The following is a 24,237-nucleotide window of genomic DNA, read 5'->3' as shown; positions in this document are numbered from 1 at the left end:
CTCTACCTCACCTGATATCACACGGCAGTAACTGCGGTCTCAGCGTCACGCCTCAGGCGCCTCTGCAAGCGACACCAGAGCACAGTGTGCCACCCACCTGCTCTCGTCCCCTCACATCAGTCCCGATGAACGCGCCCCTCCCCCCTGCACTCACAACCTGCGTCACACGGGCGTCGCCATGGTCCCCGGTTTCATCTGCACGTCCTGGGCGTAGGAGGGTCGCGGTGGGTCTGCGTACCGGTCCACGTGCGCCCGGCCCCGCCCCAGGCTGCCGACCGGGCCGCGGCCGTACGCCGCGGCGGCGTCCACCGCATCCGCAGTGCCGTCTGGCGGCCGCAGCGCCAGGCGGCCGGCGGCGTCGTCGGCCGCGTAGTACCCGGTACGGCCGCCAGGGGCGCTGCCGACCGTCTCGTCGTACGGCGCGCCGCTCAGCCTCTGTGAGGCGCTCGAGGTGTCGCTCACGTCCTGGGAGTAGTAGCTGGGTCGGTGGGCCAAGCCCGGCGACGGCGCCGCCTCGGGCGCCGGGTATCCCGGCTGCCCGGCGCCCGCCTGGGCCGCGTAGTACGCCGGCTGGCCGCGGCACAGACTCGTCTCCTGCGGGTAGTAGGTCGGCTGCGGCGGCGGTGCCACGCTCTCGTGGGCGTAGTAGTGCTGGCTGTGCGACGGGCTGTCAGCCGGAGGGCGGGCGCCGAACTCAATTGGCGTGCTCGCGTGCAGCATGCGCTGCTGGCCGCCCGGCTTGTGCAGGTAGCCATTCTGGTCGTAGGGAGGGTACATTCCCGTGCCGTTCTGCGGCATCGCCTCCTGTGAAAGAAGAAGCGTGTGAATACAGTGAGGTAAAGCATTGTTTACGTCACAGCGGGATACGCGAATATCCCGATTTTGGGACAGCAGTTGAACCGTACTGAACGTGCTACCCTGCAGCGCGATCCTGAAGTTCAGGGACAAACTTCTCAATGCCGGCAGCTGGACAAGCAAGCGCTTAGATCCGCATCAGCAGTTTTAAAGCAAATGCCTCTTTGTCAAGCACACCGCCATCACAAGTGCAGCGTGTCTGTCCGTTCACTTGTAAGCTCAGCACAAAAAAACAATTATTCGGCCGCATGGCAGTAACGCGACCAGGCCCGTCCGCACGGCACGCCAACAGCTAATCATTCCACCGCCACCAGCGGCGTGTCAAATGGCCGCGTAGGGCTCGACCGCACCTTGTCGAAGGGCGGGAAGGCACGCTCGTCGCTGTGCTGCTCGTAGAGGGCGCGGTGGCCGGGGTAGTGGGCGCCGTCCCAGCGGTCCGTGATTACTTGACCCGATCCCGACGACGACGTGCGGATCTCGACCTTGAGGTCGGAGCCCGATGAATTGGCGTCCGCCGTTGGCTTGACCGTCTTGTCAAACACCACTGGCTCTGCGGGCGGGGTGGAGGGGTCAGGACGAGCCGCGAGCGCCGGAACGTCCCAGCACGATGGAGACAGAGCAAAAATGCGATGTGACCATCAGACATCGAAAGTTCAGCCCGTCCTTCAGGACACTGTAAAGCTAAGCTGTCGCACAGATCACTAAGTAACATATCATTTTTGGTCATCACTGAACAATGCCAACGTCACAACAGATTCGCGTGGTGGGGCCATCGACAAAGCTGTCGTCAAAACAACTGACATCTTCTAAATCAGAACATGAAAAACCACCTTGTAAACCATTGTAATACCGTGTGATCCACAGACTTATCTCACTGAATCTATTCTGCCCAGGATAAAGACGGAAATCCCTCTCGCCATAAATCGCGTTACGTCCAATCAGTGATCACCTCGGGCGTCTCTAAGACCCAAGGCGCCATATCAAAACAACCGCCTCAGTGACATGACGTTTGTTTGCAATTGTAAGCAAACGATTATCAAGGTCCTGCCATTAACAGTTCCTTGAAAGGAATAACCTTTCTGTGAATGTAACCGGTCGCCGACGCTCAACTATCACCCAGTGTACATGGAAAACAGGCTCGTACCGTGAATCGAGGCCAGAGCATAGGTAATCCGACCACATACATGCGTAAGCCCTGCTCTGATAGACACGAATAATCCTTCTCAGTGACGTGTAGGTGAAGCATCGACCCGAATCAACGTGCACGAATGCTTAATGCCATGAAAAACGTATTTAAAAATGGCAATTGCAACTACAAAGATGGCAACGAAAAATGCGGCCCGTCGACTTGACGGTAACGCTGGCTGAAGCACACACCGACCTGTCGGCACGTCCTTAGCACGGCGGCGATGACGCTGGCACATGATGATCACCAGGATGATGGTGGTGATGACGATGATGCCCCCAATCACGATGGTCAGGATGACGAGCAGCGGAAGCTCTCCTGAAAGATATGGTTCGTGTCGTCACCTGCGCAAAACCTCGACACTGGGCTGAACCTTCAAACATGCAAGCAAGATATATCTCTCTTGAGAGGCCATGCCACCCTCTCCACATTTGTCTCGGCCTACATGCATTTATAGAAAATCCCAATGTTGGCAAAACTGGTCTATGAAAACTCGTATAATTTGGGGAAATCTGCTCTTCGCCCTTCCGCTGCGAGGAAAAACATGTGCCTCCGCTAGTGAGAAGACGTGATGCTCGTGATGACATCTGGTCACTGAAGAGCATCCCAGGATGGTGCCCATGGCGCCCATTCACGCCAAAAATAACAGACCCGACGGGGGCGCTGTGGTAACATCTGCGCTTTAGCCAACCAGCGAGGCCTTAAGGACTAATCCGTTGTCTGCGTGCACCAACCGGCTAGTTTTTTTTTTTGGGGGGGGGGGGATTCAGAACGGAATCACGCAGGCCATGGATGAACCGGTTTGGTCGCCATTTACGGCGCTATGGCGGCGCGGCCACCTTTGCAATCCAACATAGACTCATGTCACCACATTCGGTCGGCAGCTTGCATCCATTTTCTATCACTCCATTGTGGTGCATACAACTGTAACCAGACGACGCTGAGTGCTGCAAGGTTTGAACGGGCGCAAGTATGCCTTGTAGTACCACTGCGTCTGCAGTCAAGCATTTAACTTCGACTCATTCCAAAATGTGATGGCAAATTCGGATTGGGTGGAAGTTGAAGCTCAGAGATAGCTATTCGGATGTTGCGAAATACTCAAACTCTCACAGAAAAATAGCCAAAAACAAGGAGCAGGCATTTTGAGCTTCAACAGCAGCACATTCACAAGGTGGATTTACACAAATTTGCTTAGGATGCAGAAGCATGAGTTCAACGAAAACATTAACAACCCTACGCTATGAGTTACAAAACGAAACATTTTCCAACCTTATGATACTATTCATAGAAAGAGCTTATCTTTTTTACTTCTGAATTCAGATTTCCATCAAATCTTTTCTCAGGATAATTTAAATACCGTCATATGTGTAAGCTTGGGATCATCGCACCGTAAAATTACGACGGTAGTCCTACACCGCAATGTACACCATTAATCGTGATATAAGCAAGCAGGGCTTTGAGCTCTGGATGTTCGTCGTCATAAATTGTGAGTTTCTCTGTGGAAAATAATCGGCCTTCCATAAACCAGAAGATACTGGCTAACCGACGTTATCAAGCATTCACTGGCTATGGTATGATTGATGGCATGCTTGTGCTTATGGTCCCGAGTGATTATGACCACAGATTTGGAACGTCGAAATTTCTCAATAAAAACAACTCTTGCTTGACAAGGTTGTCCAACTACTACCTCCTGGTGCGCTGAAGCTTCGATATTTTCAACTAAATAACTCCCAACCTATGATGAGGAAAAACGAAGAAGGTAAAGGTAAGTAAAAACGAAGAGGTAAACACTCGCCCTACTTACATCAAGCACCAATTCTACGAATTGCCGCAAAATGTATGTGTTCACCCTCAAGAACAGTATCTAACATATTTCACACTCATAATTTTCACTACTAATATCGACGCCTCTTGCTGCTCTTCTTTCAATCCGCAAACAGTTGGAAACATATGTATAGGTGTCACGGATTATATAAATGCATTTGAGTATCGATTTTTTTAAATATTCGGACACCGAAATCAAACCAATTGTTCACCACTGTCTCTCAATCGGCATAAGCAAATGAAGTGGAGTTGGTGAAAAAGTGAAACACAATATGTCATATCTGGAACGTCCCGGTGGCTCAGTTGGTTAGAGATCACCTGATCACCCGTGGCGCGGGGGACGCCTCAGGCGCTCGCTATTTGCCCTCGACAGATATAGCCTGCGGCCGGTGGCAGCAGCTGCACTAAAGGTCAGGCGACATCAGAGGGCACGGCGTACCGGGCCGAGCATTGCGGTATATTTAACTTTTGCCATCAAATGCTGCCGTTGACCTGGAATTGCGCGATTGGATGGTGGGTGTCAGAGCTCACAACAAGCAATGCTTAGCGAAAGCTCTGAGCTCATAAATCCATATCCATCTATTCAAAAGGTTCTGGTCAACTTTTACAAAATATCCCCACAGCATAAAACAACGCATATTGGTAGTATTTCGGGCTGCATGCAATGATGGTTACTTCCAAAAAATAATCAAATAAGTACGACGTCCTCCAAACAAGTGTGATGACGATGAAACTGGCGTTAAGGATTACGACCATTTTACAATGAATGTATGACGACGTTTGGCGAGTAGAGTGGAAGATATGCCCTATGTACTGGATCAAAGGTCAGTCAACATGCTCAGCAGCAAACCACGTCAAATATTCGTGCCTCCTGCGGTTCGCAAACACGTGTAACAAATGACACGCACGCAGACATTTTACAGCACGCTGGATTTACAACAAATGAAACCCATAGTAGCATTCAAACGTAAACCGGACTAAAGCGCGTGTTTTTATCGGCGCTGATCTCCCAGCATTAGGTCCAGAGAACAGCAGTAAACGTCAAAGCCACCCAGCAAAGCTCCTGTTGCGATTGCAGCGACAGCAGGCCTGCCTCGCTGCTGGGTGGCGCCCATACGGCCGCTCGAGGTGGGACATGGCTGCTTCGACGCCGCCGAACTAAGTGATCGGACAGCGATAGAGCAAGGGTCGGGATTCCACGGCACCGATGGGAAGTAGCCTCCCCTGCCCACCCGGGTGCCTGCCCACTCACCAGGGTGAAAATGAGCCCATCGCCACCGCACACCTTCGTAGCTCAAGGCCGAGCCTGTCGCTCGTGCCAACCAACAATATTTTTGCTGGAATTTACCGAAAGTACGCGGTCGTTGTGTCAGCGGACAGGTAAGTTCCATGCAATGCACAAGCCTGCGAGATAACGGAAAAAACGAATTCGCTTTCAGTTGCAATGGGGCACCCGTGCATTGCGGCGACACGAGTCCTTGTTGACCGACTCAGCCCGCCCAGCAGCCGCAGCCAACCGGCATGTGCCTGCTCCGCACCCTGGCACTTTCCGTCATCTAACCCGCCACCGACGATCAAGAATGACTGACATCCCGTATACAGCGTTCGATGCGTTTGTTTCCTGTATGTACCCCTGTCGACAGATCTGTGCGCAAGTTCTTCGCCACCCAATTGTGTGTGATGAATGTTCGCTGCTTGCGCGATATGTGAGGTTTAAGCCGCGTTTAGCCCGTGACCGATCATACCTATCAAAGTCCGACCAAAACCACAGACAGATGATTGATGTCCACGTCACGTCTGGTCTTGAGCCTTCGTAAAAACATACGTCCCAGTCTAAATTGCCGAGTTCGCTACCTTGGATACCAGCGTTGTCTGGCAGGTGGCGGACGCCGGGTCCGTCCCGCTCCCACCGGGCAGTAGCAGAGCGTCATCCGCCGCTCGTGAGCACCACCGGCCACCCGCTGGTACTCACGCTGCTTCTCCAGGATGACGAGCGCCGAGTCCGTGCCGTAGGTGTTGGTGACGGAGCAGTTGTACAGGCCAAAGTCCTCCTCACGGGCGTCGGGGATCACGAGCAAGCTGCGGATGCCGCCCACGACGACCTCCTCCACCACGGCGCAGTGGCCGGCGTCTGCGCAGTCGTGAGGAAGTAAGGTTACCACCGCGTCAGCGGTGGTTCGGCCTCTCCCCACCGCGAATGTTACACTGAGGAAAGGGGACACCGCAGGACAACGCTGTTAACCTCCTCATGTCAGGGCGGTGGTTCAAATTCCCGGCATGCAAGCGCGCTCACAATTCTCCACAACTCGGCGAGTGTGAGCAGTGGTTTTTGACCCGACTCCAACAAACGAACAGACGTGGCACACCTCTATGAACTGCCTTACACCTCCCCCAGCACACGCCTCCTCAAGCCCGCCCAAACCAGCCCCGCCCCACCGCTCCGGGCCCTGTCCCGCCGGCGGCCGCTCACTGACCGAGCGGCACGGGCTGGTTGTTGAAGAGCCAGGTGACGGCCGTGGGTGGTGGCACGCTCGCCACGCTGCACTCCAGGTGCACCAGCTGGCCGGCAGTGCCGCGCTGGGTCGGCGGCGCCGTGACGCGCGGCGGCGCGCGCACGAAGAGGCGAATCTGGCGCGACACGGCCGGGTGGTGCTCGCCCGAGGTGCGACATTCGTAGAGGCCAACCGTGTCGGCGGAGGCGACCAGCGTCAGGCGGCGGCCGGTGCCCACCGGCTGTGGACAGGCGGGGCGGAGGTCAGGTCACGGGTCAGGTCAAGGCACCTGCGCAAGACGACTGTGTCCGCGGAGCAGGTCAGGCGACAGGGTCAGATCCGCTCGTCGGAGGTGAGTTTCGCGTCGATGCACGCCAAATCACTTAACTGGAGCGATCCTTGGAGTGATCTGAAGTGATCTGGAGATACTTTAGTGGAGTAAGATCACTTTGCCCACTTGACTCCCTCGCCTCATTCTCCCACTGCGGAGGGACGCTGTGTGCCCGCATATGTGCGTTGGCTTCTCGACAATGCGCGATCCCAGGATCACAATCCAGAGAGGAAGTCGACCGCTCTGGCCGTTCAGTTCTACGTACGGTGTATGGCACCGTACGTAGTGTTGAACATGCTGAGGTGCCGGACACTTAGAGACGCTCTCGCAACATTTTGAGAGCTCTCCTCACATTTCAAAGCTCTGCTATTTGCTGAGACGCACGGCTATTTGCCGGACGAACACCCAGAGTAAACACGTCGAGTACTGCTTTGTGCTAAGCCAAGCCCGGCAAGCAGAGCTGCAGCGCCGCGAATGCTTGCAAAATAAGAGACACCGCTCCTTGAAATATATCCAACCGGCGCCAACGAGAACCGCATGAATTCCCCGTAACGTACGCAATCTGCATGCAAACTGGGAGCCGGGTGGCAGGAGATGGGGCTGTACCGCCCATCTGTACCTGATGTTTTTGCATTCACTGCTAAAAATGAAGTCATGACCTAACTGCACCGGTCGTGAGTGCGAGAGGATGTCGCGACGCGGCCTCATCCCGCCGCGCAAAAACGTGCACGCCAAGCAGTACGCGCGATTCATCTCGGGACACAAATCCCGAGAACCGGTTCCGCCATTATGTTTTGTGGGCTGCCGTGACCGGGCCGTGTTTCTGTAAATGCCGGAAACGAGTGACGGCCGCGAGCGCGTCGGGCCGGAGCCGGCGCGGTCGGCCGGCTGCAGCGGCGGTGGCGGCGACGGCCGGTGTGAAAATTGAACGACCACTCGCCAGAGATGGGAGCAGTTGCCAGCCGAGAGTAGCCCGTAATTGCGGCCGACATGCGAGGGGTGCACCCGTGGCCGCCGTGTCGCGGCGGAGCAGGACGGCGGCCATCGCGGCGCAGACGAGCTGGGACCGCGAGTGGGGTCACTGACCTGACGGTTACAACCCTGCACGGCGTGGAGTACGGCCAGGGGCCCACCGGGTGCACGCCATGCAGACTGAGAGTATATGAGGTAACGCCCGGGGAGGCGGGCCATCACAACAACGTGAGGCGCCAAATCGCGGTGGCTGGCAGCGACAGAACTGGATGGGGACCAGTCCAACGACTGGAAGGGGAACTAGGAGAGATTGCCGGGCATTCAGGATGGTATCTCTCCGCTGCAGTCACTGCGGCTTCATCTAACTCAGCCTTGTTAAAACATAACCGCTCCACGTAGAGTATATCTGACTGACAACAGTTGCAATCCAAAGCAAGCTCTGGTCCTGCACATCCTTCTACCCGCGTCAGCACAGATCAAACCAAGGCCGTTCTGATAAAAAAAGCACTCTAAACCAAGGCAGCTCTGCCCGGCCGCACGGGTGAGTCACAGCACTCAAACCGCGGCAGCCGCTGGTCACGACAGCCCAGCACTCTGCGGTCCTGCGCGACGGCGGCCCGACCAGCGCGTCCCCAAGCTTGAGCCGCCGGCTCGGCTTGGGGCTCGAGCCGTCGGCGGAGGCCGCCGGCCGACCTTGCGTCTCACGCGGCGTGACGCGCCCCCGGCCTGGCGTGACGCGCCCCCATCAGCCGCTGCAATCGGCCGCGACCAGTGGGGTCAGCCCCGTGACCCGCACCGACCGGCGACATTCCGCGCTCGCCAGAGGCGGCGTCAGGACCGCACTCCGGGGGAGGGAGCAGTGCGGGTGGCAGGAGCGCGCGCAGATGGGCTGTGAGCGGAGGATGGGATGGGGTGCCGGCGTGGTGTTTCAAGAGTGAGGGTGGTGGGGAGGGACGTCTGGCACGCTGCGTGCGCCCCTGCACGTGCAATAGTCCGACGCACGCAATATCCGCGCAAGGTGATAGTTACGTGTACGCCGGCTTGTAATAACCTTTTTTTGCAATCGAGGGAGTTTACTGACGCTTTTCGCCTGTCAGCGCACCCCACTCGCAGACGTTCATCAGCGAGCTGTACCACCCAGGCCGGCAAGACCCGCGCATAACAGGCTCCTGCCACGACATCCACCGGAGCCTCGATACCCAAGCGGTGCGTATCGCGACCGTGCGGTATGTCAGGCATCCCCCAACACCGGTGAGGCCGGTGCTGCGCTGCAAGGAATTCGAAACATGTGCCGGGTAAGCCACGTTAGGTTCCGACCGGCCAGCCGACAACATGCAAGCACGGCAGACTTCTGTCGACGCCCACATCGGTAAGTCAGCACGTCGCCTCGGTCCGCAAGGCTGCCGTCGCGCTGGCGGTTAGCCACTGTTTTACAGCGCTGTTTCCTGAGTGAGCAGCACGGGCGGCTTCAGGCACAGCGTGCTTATTCAGCGGAGCCTGTCGCGTGTTCCCTGAATCCTCTTCCATTCTCGGACGCAGGATTCACCCTCTTCGCACCCAACGCCCGCCTGCCGTCGCTCCAGCTGCGACTCCCCGCCGCACGACTCGCGGCGCCGCGGTGACTCACCTCCGGACAGGCGTCGCACTCGCGCCTGACCCAGCTGACCTCGGGCGCCGGGTTGGCGTCCACGTCGCAGAGCAGGGTCGCCTCCTGGCCCACGTCCGCGGCCACGTCCCGCGGCTCGGTGCGGAAGCGCGGCGCGTCTGCGGACAGCGCGGGGCGCGCGGGTCAGTCATTCCCAGTCCGTACAATGGCGGATTGTTTTATTGTCCGCCAGCGAAGCGGCGCAGCAGGCATGCTTTGGCCGCGTCCGCGTCGTAGACGGTAATTAATCGGCCGTTGCGGTCATTTTTCCGACGACATTAACGTCTAATCTGAGTTCTCGGCTTGGTGCAGGCGGTGCGGCCGCCGCTAAGGGCTGGATCTGTTACATGGCAGGGTAGATAAGCGAGTTTTTGCCGAGCGCTGCGGCGTGGTACGACGAGGCATGGGCGGGTAGACAGTTATGAAGCTCGAGGATGAACGGGGGGCGGGGAGCATCAGGAAGCCTGGTAGCATCACGGCGGCCAGCACTGCTGCTCGCTGCGGCTGTCGAGAAAGCCGGGTCTGACTGGATCCGGCGGCAATACGAGGGGCGGCACGGGTGATCATAGGTTACACATGCACAAAAGCAGGCGCACTGATAACCAGTCAGCGCTCTCGACACACAGAGCCAAGGCTGACCTGGCGCCGCATGCACCGACCGTGTTAAACCGTCAGCAACCGGGAGCTGCCCCACACCGCACTGCCACTGACGCTCAAAGGTCCGCAGCCAGCACCTCAACTGATTTCGTGGGACGGCCCGCCGCCGCCAGTCACTCACAGAACACGTTTATCTGGGTGGCGTCGCTGCCCGTGCCGGCGGCGTTGGTGACCTGACAGAGCACGGAGGCGTTGTCCAGGTGACGGCCGACGGCGCGCAGCGTCGTGGAGCTGTCGGTCTGGCCTGGCAGCGGCTCGCCGTTCACGAACCAGCGATACCGAACCTGTGACGTCAGCGGCCGGCGTCAGGGCGGCCTGCAGGCGACCTTAACCGCGGATCGGACGGCCCCATCGTCAATCGTCGCCATCTCGCCGCAGGTGGCCGGCGCGCGAGACTCGGCTCAGCTCGGGTCGGCCCGCCCGGCCGTGCCTCGCTCGGCGGAGACCGGGCCCCGACACGACACCGCGCGCCATTGTCCACAGTCGGGCCTCCGCCACTGACGAGCGCCGGCAGACCAGCACCGTTACCTCGGCCGTGCCGCAGGTAAGCGCCTGCACCGGCCGCGGCGACGGCGGCCCCACCGCGCCCACCGATTACCACATGGGCTGACCTTTCTACCTGCTGGTGGAAGCGGGCTCAAGGGCACCAGCACCACTCATCCGCTCACGGAGGGTGGTGGACATCACGTGACTCTAGGCTGGGTTCATTATCCCGAGGGGATGGATAGCACGCCGGACAGCTGCACCACGGCTCCAACACCGGAGCGGTGCGTACAGGCCGTCACATTCCCACAATGATTCGGACGGTCATATCATCAATCACAAGACAATGACCATAATCAAACAGAAATTCGACGTAAGTAAGAAGAGCCGTAAGCTGCCGCCTGATCACTCAGCATTAAGAGCTTTAGTGCCGAAAATGGCCGGCTTCAATCAGTCGGGACGAGTCTGTTGACAGCCGTCCTAAATGTCGACCACAAAGTCAAGAGCATTTTCCACGCCGGCGCCCGCCTCGCGCCCGCTCCTTCGCCAGCGCCTCACCTGGCCGGGGTTGGCCGTGGCGCGGCAGTGGAGGGTGACGTCATCAAACTCGGCGGCGCGCGCCCGGTCGGCGCTGACGCTGACCTCCGGCGGGAACGTGACCTGCAGCCGGACGGCGGCCGTCTGCGGCCGAGTGAGCGCAGCGTTGTGCGCCCGACAGGTGACGGTCGTGTCGTGGTGGGCCGGCGCCGCCGTCAGCACCAGGGTGGAGCGCACCACACTCCGCTTGCCGTCGGCCATCAGCGCCGACTCGGTGGAGGTGCCGTTCTCGAGGATCGCGCCGTCGCCGCGGTACCACTCGATCTGGGGAGAGGTGGGGGGGGGGGGGGGGTTACCACGTGGCCTGGGGGCGGGCTATTATGCAGCCTGGGCAGCCTTTGGAGGGGTGTGGTACCACTCAGTCTGGGGAGGAGGGGGTTACCAACCTACTGGGGTCTGAGGGAACATACGACATGGGCAGGAAGCAGCATTTGATCTGGACACAGTTGGTTCACGTGATAACTGTCCGTGAATCATTTGCGAGTTACAAATGAACGATAATAACATGCTCTAAGCAAACGACAATTGGCTTAATATCCGTATAATCTCACACTTCACTAAATCGTGATAATTTCAACCATTTTTATTAGATTGGAAACCGAGGGGAGCAACGGAAAACGTACGATCAAGTCCGACTCAGTTAACATTGCATATGCCGGCGAAAACTGTTGAGCGATAACATAAAACATCACTCTAGTCGCACGCAACCACATCGATTTTCACAGTAGAATGTAAACATCTCTTCAACGCCTCGAACTCAGCACGTGAAGGACACCCTCCCACTCGCCCACCTGGGCTTGTGTGACGTCACTTCACGCGGCCAGTTCGGGCATCACCTTGGCTTTCACCTCGCGTGACCCGGCGAGTTATGTTCGCCAGTGCCGTGGAAGAGAATTGAAGCCGGTAAATGGTGTCCAGGTTATAGCCTATTCGCGTTCGGCGATGGAAACGCAGATGACCTTTGGCCGCGGTAATGACGGCTGACAGGATGCAGAGCCGCGAAACGTCGAGAAACTCGCAGGGTGGGGCCAGCAAACGCACCTTCAGAGTCGCGACAAATTGGCTCCGATTTTTATGCAGGCGTTTGGCCTGTCCATGAGTTCAACACCCCACGACCTTCCCTTCTCTTTCAGCGGCATGTCCGGGATACAGAGTCGCCGGGTGACGGGGGCGGGGCTGGGGGAGGGGGGGGGGGGGGAGGGGGGCGACGGATGGCGGCTTTAGGTGCTGCTGATCGCTGTAAAGGCGATGGGTTTCTGTGGCGGCGCGGCGCAGTGGAGCCCGGAGCTTTCAGCTCGAATGGCTGAGTGGAGTAGAGGCGTTTTGATTCAGAGCCCAGGCATTCAGCAGACCATAATCCCGCTCTTCAAGTTTAGTGTTCAACAACAACGGCAGCGTTCCCAACTTGTATCGGCGCTGCGCCAGTTAACTCTGAAGGGTCCTCCACGCGCCATCGAGTCCACAACACCGCCCACTCGTGACCAAGAGTATTTCCCCGCACGTCAACTCGGCATACCACCACAGGGAGCCAACCTCGCGGCGCCTGCCACGTACCGGGCAGGTGCCAAAAACGTCTCGACATTCCGTGGGAGTGACGGTAACCTGAGCAGGTCGAGCGAGCGGTGCGGTACTGACCTCGGCCGGGGGACGGCCGCCGCGACTCTCGCACTGGAGCCGGACCTCCAGGCCGGCCGCGGTCGTCACCTGGTCCCCCTGGATCACCCGCGGCGGCTCCGGCGGCACCAGGATCGTCAGGCGCGCGTCACGGGACCTGCCGCAGGACCACGATCACGGCGTCACGGAACCTGCTGCCGCTGGCGGATCGTGATCGCACGTACGACAGGACACGAGGGGAGTCACGATTGTGATCATCACTGGACCTGCGGGACAGTGGTGACCTTTTGAGAACGGAAACCTGAAGTAAGGTTACGGTCACGAGCGCCACGAGAACCGTGGGAAAATTACTATTCGGCTCAAGGAGCATGATACAGGACCTGAGGAGCAGTGTGACGATGCGCAGAGATGGCAAGATCTTAAAAGTGCATGTCAAGACGGAATAACACGAGCTTGGACATCACGGTTTTGAAAAAGACCACAGCCTTAGGCGCAACAAGTTTTGTAGGCAAACTACGCTCGTATGTTGAGCACCAAGGAATCGGATTAAGAATCCTCGCCTTCAGCATCGCTAGACCTGGGTTAGCACCAGCCTTAGGCACAACGGACTCCGGGGAATTCACGATTTCCAATTCTGGCGGCGAACGGTGAGATAACGATTTTATCGTATTTAAATGGCCTTTCGATAATCATAATCGATAATTGCTAGCATATTACATAGGGACGGACAGAAAGGCGAAATGACGCCACTCAGACCGCGACGTCGAAGGAAACCGTGCAGAATGGCAGTACCTTATGCGAAGGCGCAGCGCCGCACAGACACGATAGTGGATGTCGTCCATTAAGGTGAACAATGATGCGCAGTTACCGAACGACCGGGGCGGAGAATTAAATCAGCTGGCAGAAGATTGCCAAAAGGGGCATGTTCTCGGTACATCACATCGATGGCCCAGTCGACTGGCCAACGAAAACATCAGATTCAGAACTGGATTTCACCACATTTAATGTGGTTCATACACGCGTTTAGAAGAGCTGGCCTTTAGGTTGGGGGAACTAGGCTGAATTGAGAGATATCCACACCCAAATGGTGAGAAAACTGTACCCCCGTCTACCAACGTTGAGGAAACGAATAATTGCAACAAACCCTTGCGTGTATCCCTCATTCAAGACATTCATCACAGACTATGTTTTAACCTGGCCAATGTTCAGTGCCCGTCCGACGAACGGCTACAACTAAAGACACGACAAAAAGGAACAAATCCTTGCTTACATCGCTCCTTCAAGCTATTACGAAAATGACCAGCCTTAGCACCACCAATGTTAAGTGATACGATTAAGCGTATAACTGAGGCTCATGTTCAACAAAGCGGGAGAAAAAATCGTGAGAAACGTGCCGTGTAATTACCGCAAACGTGAGCGTGTGATTATCGCAAAGCAGTTCAAAAGAAATAATCGAACAGAATGGACATCATGAAAAAATGCACTGAAAAGAACTGAGTGCTATATTTTAGGCCCCTGCTTGAAAAGTTCTACAAGGTTTCCGTTTTTTGTTTGGTCAACTATACTCACACCAATCACAAACACGACACGGAAGGCAGCGAATATCTTGGCCAGAGCGACCCAAAAATAGCCTGCACCCATCCTCAGTCACAGTACGGACACAATTCGCCACGCGACGCAGTTAATACCTAAATTACGGCCATTCAACCATCCACGCTCTGCATGTAAAATCGTAACTACAGACAAGCAATAATTCCGGTCGCATGGCAAAGCCCGGCCTCAGGTCTGTGCTGGCCCACGGGGCCTTCTCGCCTGATGCCCTGCTGGCCGACCGGCCTCGGGTCTGTGCTGGCCGGCGGGGCCTTCCAACCTGATGCCCTGCTGGCCGACGGGCCTCGAGTCTGTGCTGGCCGGCTGGGCCATCTCACCTGATGCCCTGCTGGCCGACCGGCCTCGGGTCTGTGCTGGCCGGCGGGGCCTTCCAACCTGATGCCCTGCTGGCCGACGGGCCTCGAGTCTGTGCTGGCCGGCGGGACCATCTCACCTGATACCCTGCTGGCCGACGGGCCTCGGGTCTGTGCTGGCCGGCTGGGGCTCCCTTACCTGATGCCCTGCTGGCCGGCGGGCCTTGGATCTGTGCTGGTCAGCCGGGGCTCCCTCACCTGATGCCCTGCTGACCGGCGGCCGAGCCGACCTGACACTGGAACACGGCGTCGTCCTCCAGCGTGGCGCGCTGCACCTCCAGCGAGTAGATGCCCTCGTGGTCATCGCCGATCATCTGGTAGCGCGGGTAGCTGGGTAGGTCGCGTATGACGCCCAGGCCGAACTCGTCGCGGGTCCACTGTACCTGGCCGACTGGCTCCGACACCTGGAGAGGGGAAAAGGGGAATAAGGCGAAGGGCAGCGGGACTGAGGCGGCTCTTCGTGTCGGCTCCGGACCGGCCCCGGCAGGGGAGCACCGGGAGCGCCTCTGGGAGGTGACGTTGGCGACAACGCAGTCCACGGGAAGAGGGATCTTCACAGGCATGTCACGAACATGCCACTATGCCAAGGGAGCCTTACTGTACACCGACTGTCGGGAATACCCATGCACCCGCAAGCGCATGGGAGATCAAGCAAAATATGCAGCGCGCACACGCCGGACCTTGGGAAGCACGAAGCAACTTTCCACTCGGGGGGGGGGGGGGCGAGCCCAGATTCAAATTCGGAATGCGAAATAGTTTAGCAATCGCGTGTCACTGCCGCCTCCTGCTTCCTGATGGCCAAGCAACGAAAGGAATATGTGTGGCGCGGCTGGAAAAGGATGAATGATTCCTGTTGAAAACCAAAATGCTTACAAACGAGTAAAGATATTCTTGAGACGACGCTGTTGGGACTGCACTTAAAGTGCTAGCAACTTTAATACGGTCGACTGCAATCGCCATGGTCCGTTCGGAAACTTTAAGCAGTGGCGTTACGTGGCGTCACACAAATGTGACAAACACTGTATGGCAGCTGAGTGGCACCGTGCAGCAAGGGTCATGAACTTCGGAATCATTTCCATCGCGACGATCGTTCGTAGATAACCGTAAAATCAAGGTACGTTTTGTCCACAGATCCCTGGAAAAGGATCTTCTTTCGCAGAACACTAAATAAAAACGGTGGGAAACCTTCCCACGGCCGCCGCTGTCCGCATAGTACGCCGCATAGTACATGAACGACCTTGTCAAGCCAACGATGTGGGATAGCTCCGTGGGCTGCAGCGTTAGCGCCAGGCGAGATGCACGTGTTGCAAGTTGGCTCCACCACGCCGTCAGCATACAGGCCGGCAGGTCTCATGTTAAGCACCACATATTCTGGGAAACGTCCACTGTTTGCATGGTGTGACTTACGGCGTGTAAAATGGCATGAATTATGGGGATGCCCGCCCTACGCATTCCACTCAAAACACAGCAAATGCATTAGTGTCGTAACCAAACTTAAAATTTATGCGGGCTTGAGTGGCTCAATTACTGCCCATCAAACCCATACAAACGAGCGCACCGCAGTTCAGGCTGGAAATCTGCCCTGTGGTCATGTCGACCGGCCTGGTGCCATGACCAAGCCGAGCCCCCACGTCCCTTCCCTCTGCGCACGCAACGCAACCAATTACGACGCCATTACTATTCCACACACACATAAGCCTCACGTACTCGGACTGGCAAATTTGGTAACATTAACGCTATTATGCAGAAGATTGCAGTCTCCAGGGCTTCAGGATGATGGACCGCTAGTTGACGCGTTTACGCCAGTGACGTTACCGCGCAAGCTGGGACGACCACCGACCTGGCAGGCTACCCCGGGCGATGAGGAACACAAGGCCAGAGGGGGAGCGCGCGGCACGGCACAAAGACCGGCTGGTGTGAACGGATCTGATGACGTCAGCACGTCAGTCAAGAGTCTCTCCCTATCGGATCATCTGATCTGGTGGAGAGTTGTCGTCGGAAGTGGGGTCATTCCTTGGCAGTACGAGGAACTCCCACCTCACCTTACAGTATCGTTTAGATTGGATCTGTATAACCAGTATTGAGCCTGTGGGATTTGTGCCTCTCAACGCATGGCAAGCTTAACGGAATTCTCAAGCTTCGTAGGGCTATAACGCGGCAGTAGTACAAAGATGCTGATGCAACTTGTGTAGACCTTATATTTTTCAAGGGCCGGCCGTAAATGACACATTGGCAGATAACTGGTAATATTAAATGACGAAGAATGCTGCATTCTTTAATACGGATTTATACGTGACTTTTATTGTTCATTTGTCCCCGTGCTTTTTGTCGTTTAAATTATGCGAAAGAACTATTACCAGCTTTCTCACAGTCATGAAGCATAGCATACAATTGACCGGTAGTTCAGATTTACCACCAGCCAAGAGATATATATCTACAATAAAAACCTCGTAAAAGTTCCTTAAAGTACGATCGCTCAACCCACGGAAAAATGACATCTGCGTGTAAATGTCTTAAAACCTCCCGCCTCTCGTTTTGTTGCCTGCGCGGGGCCTGTCACAGAATATGTCGCCTACCACCCTAAGTGTTGGCAGCTTCGTCCAGGCCGGGTAGCCTCCACAGCGCTGGTCCGTCAGCTGTTTACCCGGGAATGTTTGGCCATATCTGGCTCGGCCATGCCATAGAGCAGAAAGACCCGCAGCACTGACATGACACTGGAGCACCAGCGACCTCTTTCTCTAGACAGGTGATAACGGTGTGGAACACAACACCCACTGATACATGCGCACCAACCATCGGTAAAAATGCAGAGGGGCACTTCTGAGCACCACTAGCAGAAGGGCACCTCTGATTAAGCGGTGGCGATGTGGAGCACCACCGGTGGCGGTGTGGAGCACCGCCGGTGGCCGACACTAACCTGGCACGGGAGCACCACCGTCTGGCCCTCCCTGACGTACTGGTCGGAGGGCTCGCGCACAAACGACTGTAGCGCGTCGCTGAAGTCGTGCAGCAGGCACAGGTGCACCAGCACAGTGCACCACCGCCACATCTGCCGAGCACACCAAAGGTCAGCACAGGGTCACACCGCGTCGTAGTGTGCCGCCGCCACATCTGCAGAACACCCAACGGGTCCGCACAGAAAATTGTTCATGCTTTTGGATGTCACCGTAGGTGACATCCAAAAGTAGGTGAGTAAAGAGCACAGTAGGGGAGTAAAGAGCACCGTCACTGTTTCAGGGGAACGTGCCAAATTCACCAAGGAACACCACCGTCGATCCGGAGCACGTATCATGTCAGTGCACAGCACCACAGACCGACGAAGGGCACCATTGGTGTGGCTGAATAACATAGCTCATGACAATGCCTTGCACCAAAGATTATCACCTGGAACCCACGCCACATTCGCACAAAACACTGCCTCAGCTCGGAGCACCAGTTAGCGCCGAACACCAGCGCCTCACCTCCAGAAACCAGCGATGGTCGCTAAAGCACCATGGTCAAACGCACGGAACGCACCACCATACAGGAGGCCCCGGATGTGAGGAGGGGACGGGAGGGGATGAGGCTGCAACAACAGTGTGTTGTAGTGCTGGGGAAAGAGGAGGAGAGAGGGGGGAGGGGGTACAAGTGCGCTTAGTACCAGCCAACGACCTACAACGTACGGTCAATTTCCAGGCCCGTGGCATGTGATGAGAACATGCCTGACATAGCTGCTCGGATCAAACATCCGGGTCACGCGCTCCCAGCTCGGCACAAAACACTCGCAGTGTGCCATAAATCAGCAGAAGGGAAGGGAACAGAGGGAAGACGGCTGGGCGGTGAGAGCCGCTGCGTACTTAACGCGAGCAGAGAGCTGCTTACGAACGCACTGCTAAATGCTAATGCAGGCACATTTCCCGAGCAAGAAACGTCGTGAGCGCGGGCTTCGCAAGTCCCCACGGAATTTACTGCTCGTATGTGATCGGTGGGGCTTAAACACAGCTGGTAACCTGTTGACAGAAGATAACGGACAGACAAGGTCGCAGCCGTAGGAAGCTGTCATTCAGACGCAATGCCTCTCATTTTAATGATGCCTGTGCATAAACAGCAGCGGGTTGTTTGCCTCGCCAGATACGGCTGCCGCCGGCTCTCAGATAAATCGTTCTGATTTGTCGCTGCGATAAGATCGTTCAGCCGACAGGACTCGCCGCCTGAAGCCGTCCGCTCGAGGACGTCAACAACGATCATTGCTCGCGGCACAAAACCGAGAATCCGCTACAACGGCCCCGGTGACGATCTCGGCTCCGATGCGAAGATGACGTTACTTATACAAGTCTAAGACACGCATTCACCTGAAGATCCGTTCCGGAGGCTGCTGGGGTAACGTGCCAAAATGACCCAGACAAACCTGCGTTTTGGTGCGCCATATTATTGTTTCACTTAATGTCACATCCAGCAGTCCAATGCTGTCTGGGAAACATCCGGAACTTATTACAATAATACGGATTCTCATCACCAGGTGACATTAGTTGCGAACAGTACCGCATCGTCTAAAACGGAACAAATACTGCGCAATCAAATTAATTGCTTTCGCAACCTATATAGACATTAAACGTCACATTACCTCGTATCACCAATTACGAAGACAACGGTGTGGGAAACTGCAAAACTACCGTCTCATATGCCATTTGTGAGCGATTGCCATCGATTTCTGCAGCTTTTTCGTCTCCGATTGCCTGCTTCATTGTCAAGCCGCAACGTTTGAGATATGTCGCGAGCATGTCAACAAACTCCAAAGCTCAACTAAAACTAGCCCGAAGTGCGTGATTAACAAGCATCGCCAATCAATGCAACCGGCATACGAGTCTCCCGAGATTGGAGCGCTTGCATCGAGAAGGTTCTTATTGGCCGTGCACTCTCCGATTGACACAGGTCTGTTGATTCTTGGAGGTCGACGGCCGGGTCTCCATTGTTCGGTGGCCGAGACTCTTGCATCGAGGAGGCCCTCAACTGCTCCAACAGACCATTACAGGAGATCGACCGGTCCCGGGCAGCCCGCCCTGTCTAATGAACTGAACAGCGTACGTAATATCGGGACAACTGGAATGCCTCTCCCCCGGCATGCCACCCAATCATCCGCCAAGGTCCCCTTCATGCGACTGAGCGGAGATCTCCACGGCGCGTGCTCATCAGCGGGCCGATGTGCCAATTTGCAGTGAAGCCGCAGCTGCCTCTTTTTAGCGCGTCCCGAGCGCAATTAGTAGCTCAACAGTTACAAGGGTAAGCTGCATTAGTGTCTGCCCCACGTACTGGCCTTGTCGTGTACCGGCCTTCATCCTGAACACACGGCCAGCACTCATCCCGAACATCCCCATCGGCCTTCATCCCGAGCAAACTGCTAACCCCCACCTCACGCACCAGATCTGGAGGTCAACATGCCCCACAAGACGTTGCTCGTTCTCTCGACCCCTGCCACGCAGTACCAAATCCAGCAGACGTCACAAACGGAAAGACAATTACCCCAGCACATTCTACACGGTTAGAGACCCCCGCTTCCAGTACGCCCCAGGGAAAGTCAACCTCGCCAGCCCGTCCCAGGCAAGCCAGTCCGCTGAACAAAGCATCCCCTCCCCTCCCTCGCCCCCACACAACCCGGAGAAGCTGATGGTGGCGCGTGTGATTAGATGCAATTAGACGAGCCAATGGCCGGACAAAAACAGACCGCCGGGGCGCGGGCCGACCGGCCGGCCGGCAGGGTGAGAGACGGCCGGCCACCCAGCCGAGCCTCGCCTGGACTGCAGGCAACCCGGCCGAGGTCCGCCTGGACTCCTGCCGTCCACCCAGCCGAGCGTCGCCTGCGCTGCAGGCCACCCAGCCGAGGTCCGTCTGGACTCCCGTTGGCCACCTAGCCGAGATCTGTCTGGGCTCCTGTTGGCCACCTAGCCGAGATCTGTCTGGACTCCTGTTGACCACCTAGCCGAGATCTGTCTGGACTCCCGTTGGCCACCTAGCCGAGATCTGTCTGGATTCCTGTTGGCTACCTAGCAGAGATCTGTCTGGACTTCTGTTGGCCACCTAGCCGAGATCTGTCTGGACTCGTGTTGGCCACCTAGCCGAGGTTCGTCCGGACGCGTGCCGGACTCCCAGCCGACACTAGTACACACACACCGCACACACCGCACACAAGTTTTGTATTTTTAGGTGGTTGCATACAAATCCCGTAACACTAATTCACAAGTGAGCCGCACCAGCTTTGCATAGGTCCGCGTATTTATTGCACCAATAGTTGCAAGTTCGGCATCATTTCAACGTTTCGCAAAACACTGTATGCGAACTTAGCTATGCTATTTCGTTGGGCAGCGACAGGGAAAGATTGCAGTGTACGATGGTCTCCGTCAAAATACAAATGCTCGTCGAAAGTGACGAAGAAATTGCAGCAACTCCTTCGTGTAGTAGTAGTGCACTTATCCAATTTGGTTTCACTTTCTTCAACAACTTGACGAGAAGTGACGTCGGGGCATCTCCAGAGCAAGCATTGTGTGTGGACACAGCACACACGGCCATGACCAGCAATTAACCTAATGGGCGGACGCAATCAGCATGGGCAGTTTGCGAATTGATCGTCCACGCCACTTCGTCCCGGCGCCGCCGCCGGCCGGCGGGTCTCCTCGCCTCGCTCCTCTGACCCTCCGCGGCGCGGCGGCCGGCAGACGCTACCTATCAGCCGGGCCCCGGGAGCGGTGCGCCGACTGCCGGCGCCGTCGCACCGTTACACGGCAGTCGGCGGCGGCGAATAAACAGGCCGAGCAGCGGTTAATGACGAGGCGGAGCTATCGCTGGCGTATCGCGCCGCCGCCGCGCCGGCCTGGCCATTTGTTAATTATCCGACGGATAGGTGGACGTGGCCGGGCGGGCTGGGCCAGGCCGCGGCGGCGCCGCCTGAGCCAGGCCGCGACGGCGCCGGCCCGCCCGGTGAGGCGTGTGAGGCTGCTGGGGCGGTGGCGGGGCGCGCCGACGGGAGCCCGGGGGAGCGGAGCCCGGGGACGGGAGCCCGAAGTGGAGGCAGGGCGTGACCCAGGTCGTGTCGTTCTGACTACATAGACGGGAGCCCTGGGGACGTGTGAGACATGGTCCAGAGTGTACCGCTCTGAAATCTAAGACAGGGACACTACAAGCAGAAGGGTGGCGCGCAACGGCCTTCAGCACAAGCCGTCAAACTCCCTGCGAACAATCGACACGACCCGCCAGACAATGGAAAAATCACTTATTAATACGATGGTGTGATGACAAGTCTGTCGTCACAGAACTACACACATAACAGCTGTTGGGACACAAACTGGCACAGCTGATAGACGTGATAAGGCATCAAGGTGCAGTTCGTTTCGCCAGAAGTGTCTGCGGAGACCAGGGGCTGTAACTTCAGCTCCTTTCTTTATTGCAAAAGTGATCTTTATCGTGCTACATTGCTTTCCTGGCGCTGCGCTTCATTGCAGCTCGATGCATTTTCGTGAAAGTAGTCAGGCACAAATGGGAAGTCATATATAAACGGTCAATGGAGAACGTTAGAGGAAGTACAAGTGTCAAAATGTTCTCAATTCTACGCCGACAGCGGGTAATGATAGGGCAGTGGTTTGTGTGCAGTTTGTACTGACGCATACGATAAAAGTAAAGAATGTAGTCCTTGTCTCACGAACTAATCTACGGCAGCTTGCTTATCAAGGAAGAGTTCGGCAGTGTAGTGTTGTACTGGCCAAAGGTGTGCAATCAATGAGACTTATTTCATGCTTCTTAAAAAGCCAACACTCCAAGCAATTAACCCATATTGAATTGCTTTGAGGGGTAGCGCAAATAAAGTGTGCATTTTGGAAGGACAAAACATCGCTCCCAGACAAAGTACAAGACGGGCATGCAACCATGCTTATCGATGAACGCCGTGACCTGTCACTATTTACTGACGAGCCATTGGAGGTCGTTTTTGTTTATCAACACCTGCTGGCATCCGGCTGCAGCCATCTTTCTGCATTTATTACACCGGCTGCTACGCTGAGCCTCCTGATAAGAAAATCCAATTAATTATGGTAAGGAAAAGTTTTGTTCTCGAGTATCGCATTGCGCGACATCCCCGTCTTATGACAAGCCAGGGATGTGGCACATCGTGCATCAACATCGGCCTTCTTTATTCGGCGGCAGAGAAACAGAGTCAGAGTCTGTGTCTGTCCACTGTGGATGAGTAACGGAAGCATCGCGCTGCTAAGTTTCGACGACACAGCAGCTCAGAATGGCGTCCCAAACATCAAAATCATGCTGAAATAGTAATCTACTCCCATCTGGCCCTGCTGTCATAATGCGACATGGAACAGAGCAGATGCGCTGGTGTCGGCCTCGATTCAGGCTAGCCGAGTTCAAATATGGCAGGGTGAGTAAAAGCTTCAGCCTTCTGTTTTCGTGCCGGATCTAGTGCACGAGTCGTCGGCACCCCATTTAAAATACAGAAAACTGTCAAAATCGGACATCGCGGGATCAGTCCACCCATTGTTTTCCAGAATGCTTACAAGTACACGACGCCCATCACCGTCCTATCGCCGGTGAAAAATGGCGACTGACCCAGCCTTCCTTGTCACACAACCACCAGCCGAAGTCGGCGCCACTCCCGTCGCCCCCAGCACGCTGCTCCGCGGCCACCGTCGGGCCCTCCTCCGCCGAATCTCGTGATTAAGGGCTGGCACGACCTCCATCTTGATAGGCCAGGTCGAGCACCCGGCCACTTGTTACCGGGCTTTGTGAGCCCGTGTGGTCGCGTCCAGCCCGGCCGTATCACCAGATCGGTGCAGCGGGCAGCGGAGGACGCCGGCGCGCCGACGACGCCTCTGCGGACGGCGCGACAGCTGGTCTGCGGCCGCTCCGGCCAGGGGTGCAGGGGAGAGGTCGTGATCGCTCAGGGTGACGTCACCATGGGAAAGCAGGCTCGTTTGCAGGCGACACGGATGCTCGCCCAAGGGAGGCGTACAGAGTCTGTTGCACACGGGGAAGCCTCACTTCAGGGCGGTACAGCGGCCAGGCACGACACGATGTCGCAGGGTGTCAGTCTGGCAGGGAGGTCATGGGTTCGATCCTCACTTGGGGCGTCCTTACGCATTTCTGGGGAGATGCGGCTTCTCAGCGGCGTGGCAGAAGCTTCAAGGGGAAGCCGTGACTCCAACGTCTCAAAATGAAATGGACAACCACCTCAGACACGGCCGACCACGCAATAGATTCGATCAACGCAACCGCAAACTTGGTGGCGCACAGCACTCACAATGCCGTGGCACTGCCCGAGGCGCGGCACCCGCGTCATACACGAGGTCATGTCATCCGATCGAGGTCAGGGCGCCCGATGGCGGCGCCCGCGCCGGTCACCGATCCCAGCGGCGTGTTTCTGCCCACTTGGAGCGACCATGCTATCCAATCAGCGGTCGAAATCCGGCGCGGAATCCCCCGGCCTCGGCGGCCGATGCGGCCATGCAATCGCTTCGGAGCATCGTCAACGCGAGGTACAAGGCGTCCTCTCGGAGGCCCTCGTGTGCCGCCGCGGTGACCGGCGGGGCCACTGCAGGTCAATTAGTGGTGGGGAAGGTAAATAAAAGGGATCGGATGGACGC

General features: G+C 56.7%; 1 protein-coding gene across 1 annotated transcript; it reads right to left on the bottom strand.

Moving 5' to 3' along the window:
* Positions 1-162: 162 nt before the first annotated feature.
* On the bottom strand, positions 163-9,956 carry LOC119094330 (irregular chiasm C-roughest protein). The gene is made up of 9 exons (XM_037217396.1): positions 9,945-9,956; positions 9,288-9,401; positions 6,482-6,598; positions 6,340-6,424; positions 5,838-5,996; positions 2,237-2,359; positions 1,206-1,405; positions 550-804; positions 163-204 (listed from the first exon to the last, which is right to left on the bottom strand). Exons 1-9 carry the CDS (start codon positions 9,954-9,956, stop codon positions 163-165), a joined length of 1,107 nt encoding a protein of 368 aa, XP_037073291.1.
* Positions 9,957-24,237: the final 14,281 nt, after the last annotated feature.

Source organism: Pollicipes pollicipes, unplaced genomic scaffold (assembly GCF_011947565.3).
Source record: "Pollicipes pollicipes isolate AB1234 unplaced genomic scaffold, Ppol_2.1 Scaffold_4002;HRSCAF=4701_pilon_pilon_pilon, whole genome shotgun sequence".
NCBI classification, from domain to species: Eukaryota; Metazoa; Arthropoda; class Thecostraca; order Pollicipedomorpha; family Pollicipedidae; genus Pollicipes; species Pollicipes pollicipes.
Note: the sequence above shows the minus strand (reverse complement) of the source record. Positions and strands in the feature narration are given on the sequence as shown.

Excerpts from the sequence above, each read along its gene's own strand:
- LOC119094330 (XM_037217396.1), bottom strand. Across the intron at positions 6,599-9,287 it reads AGTGCGACGCCTGTCCGGAG|CCGGTGGGCACCGGCCGCCG; the intron begins GTGAGTCACCGC and ends GCCTGTCCACAG. Across the intron at positions 5,997-6,339 it reads CAACCAGCCCGTGCCGCTCG|ACGCCGGCCACTGCGCCGTG; the intron begins GTCAGTGAGCGG and ends ACGACTGCGCAG.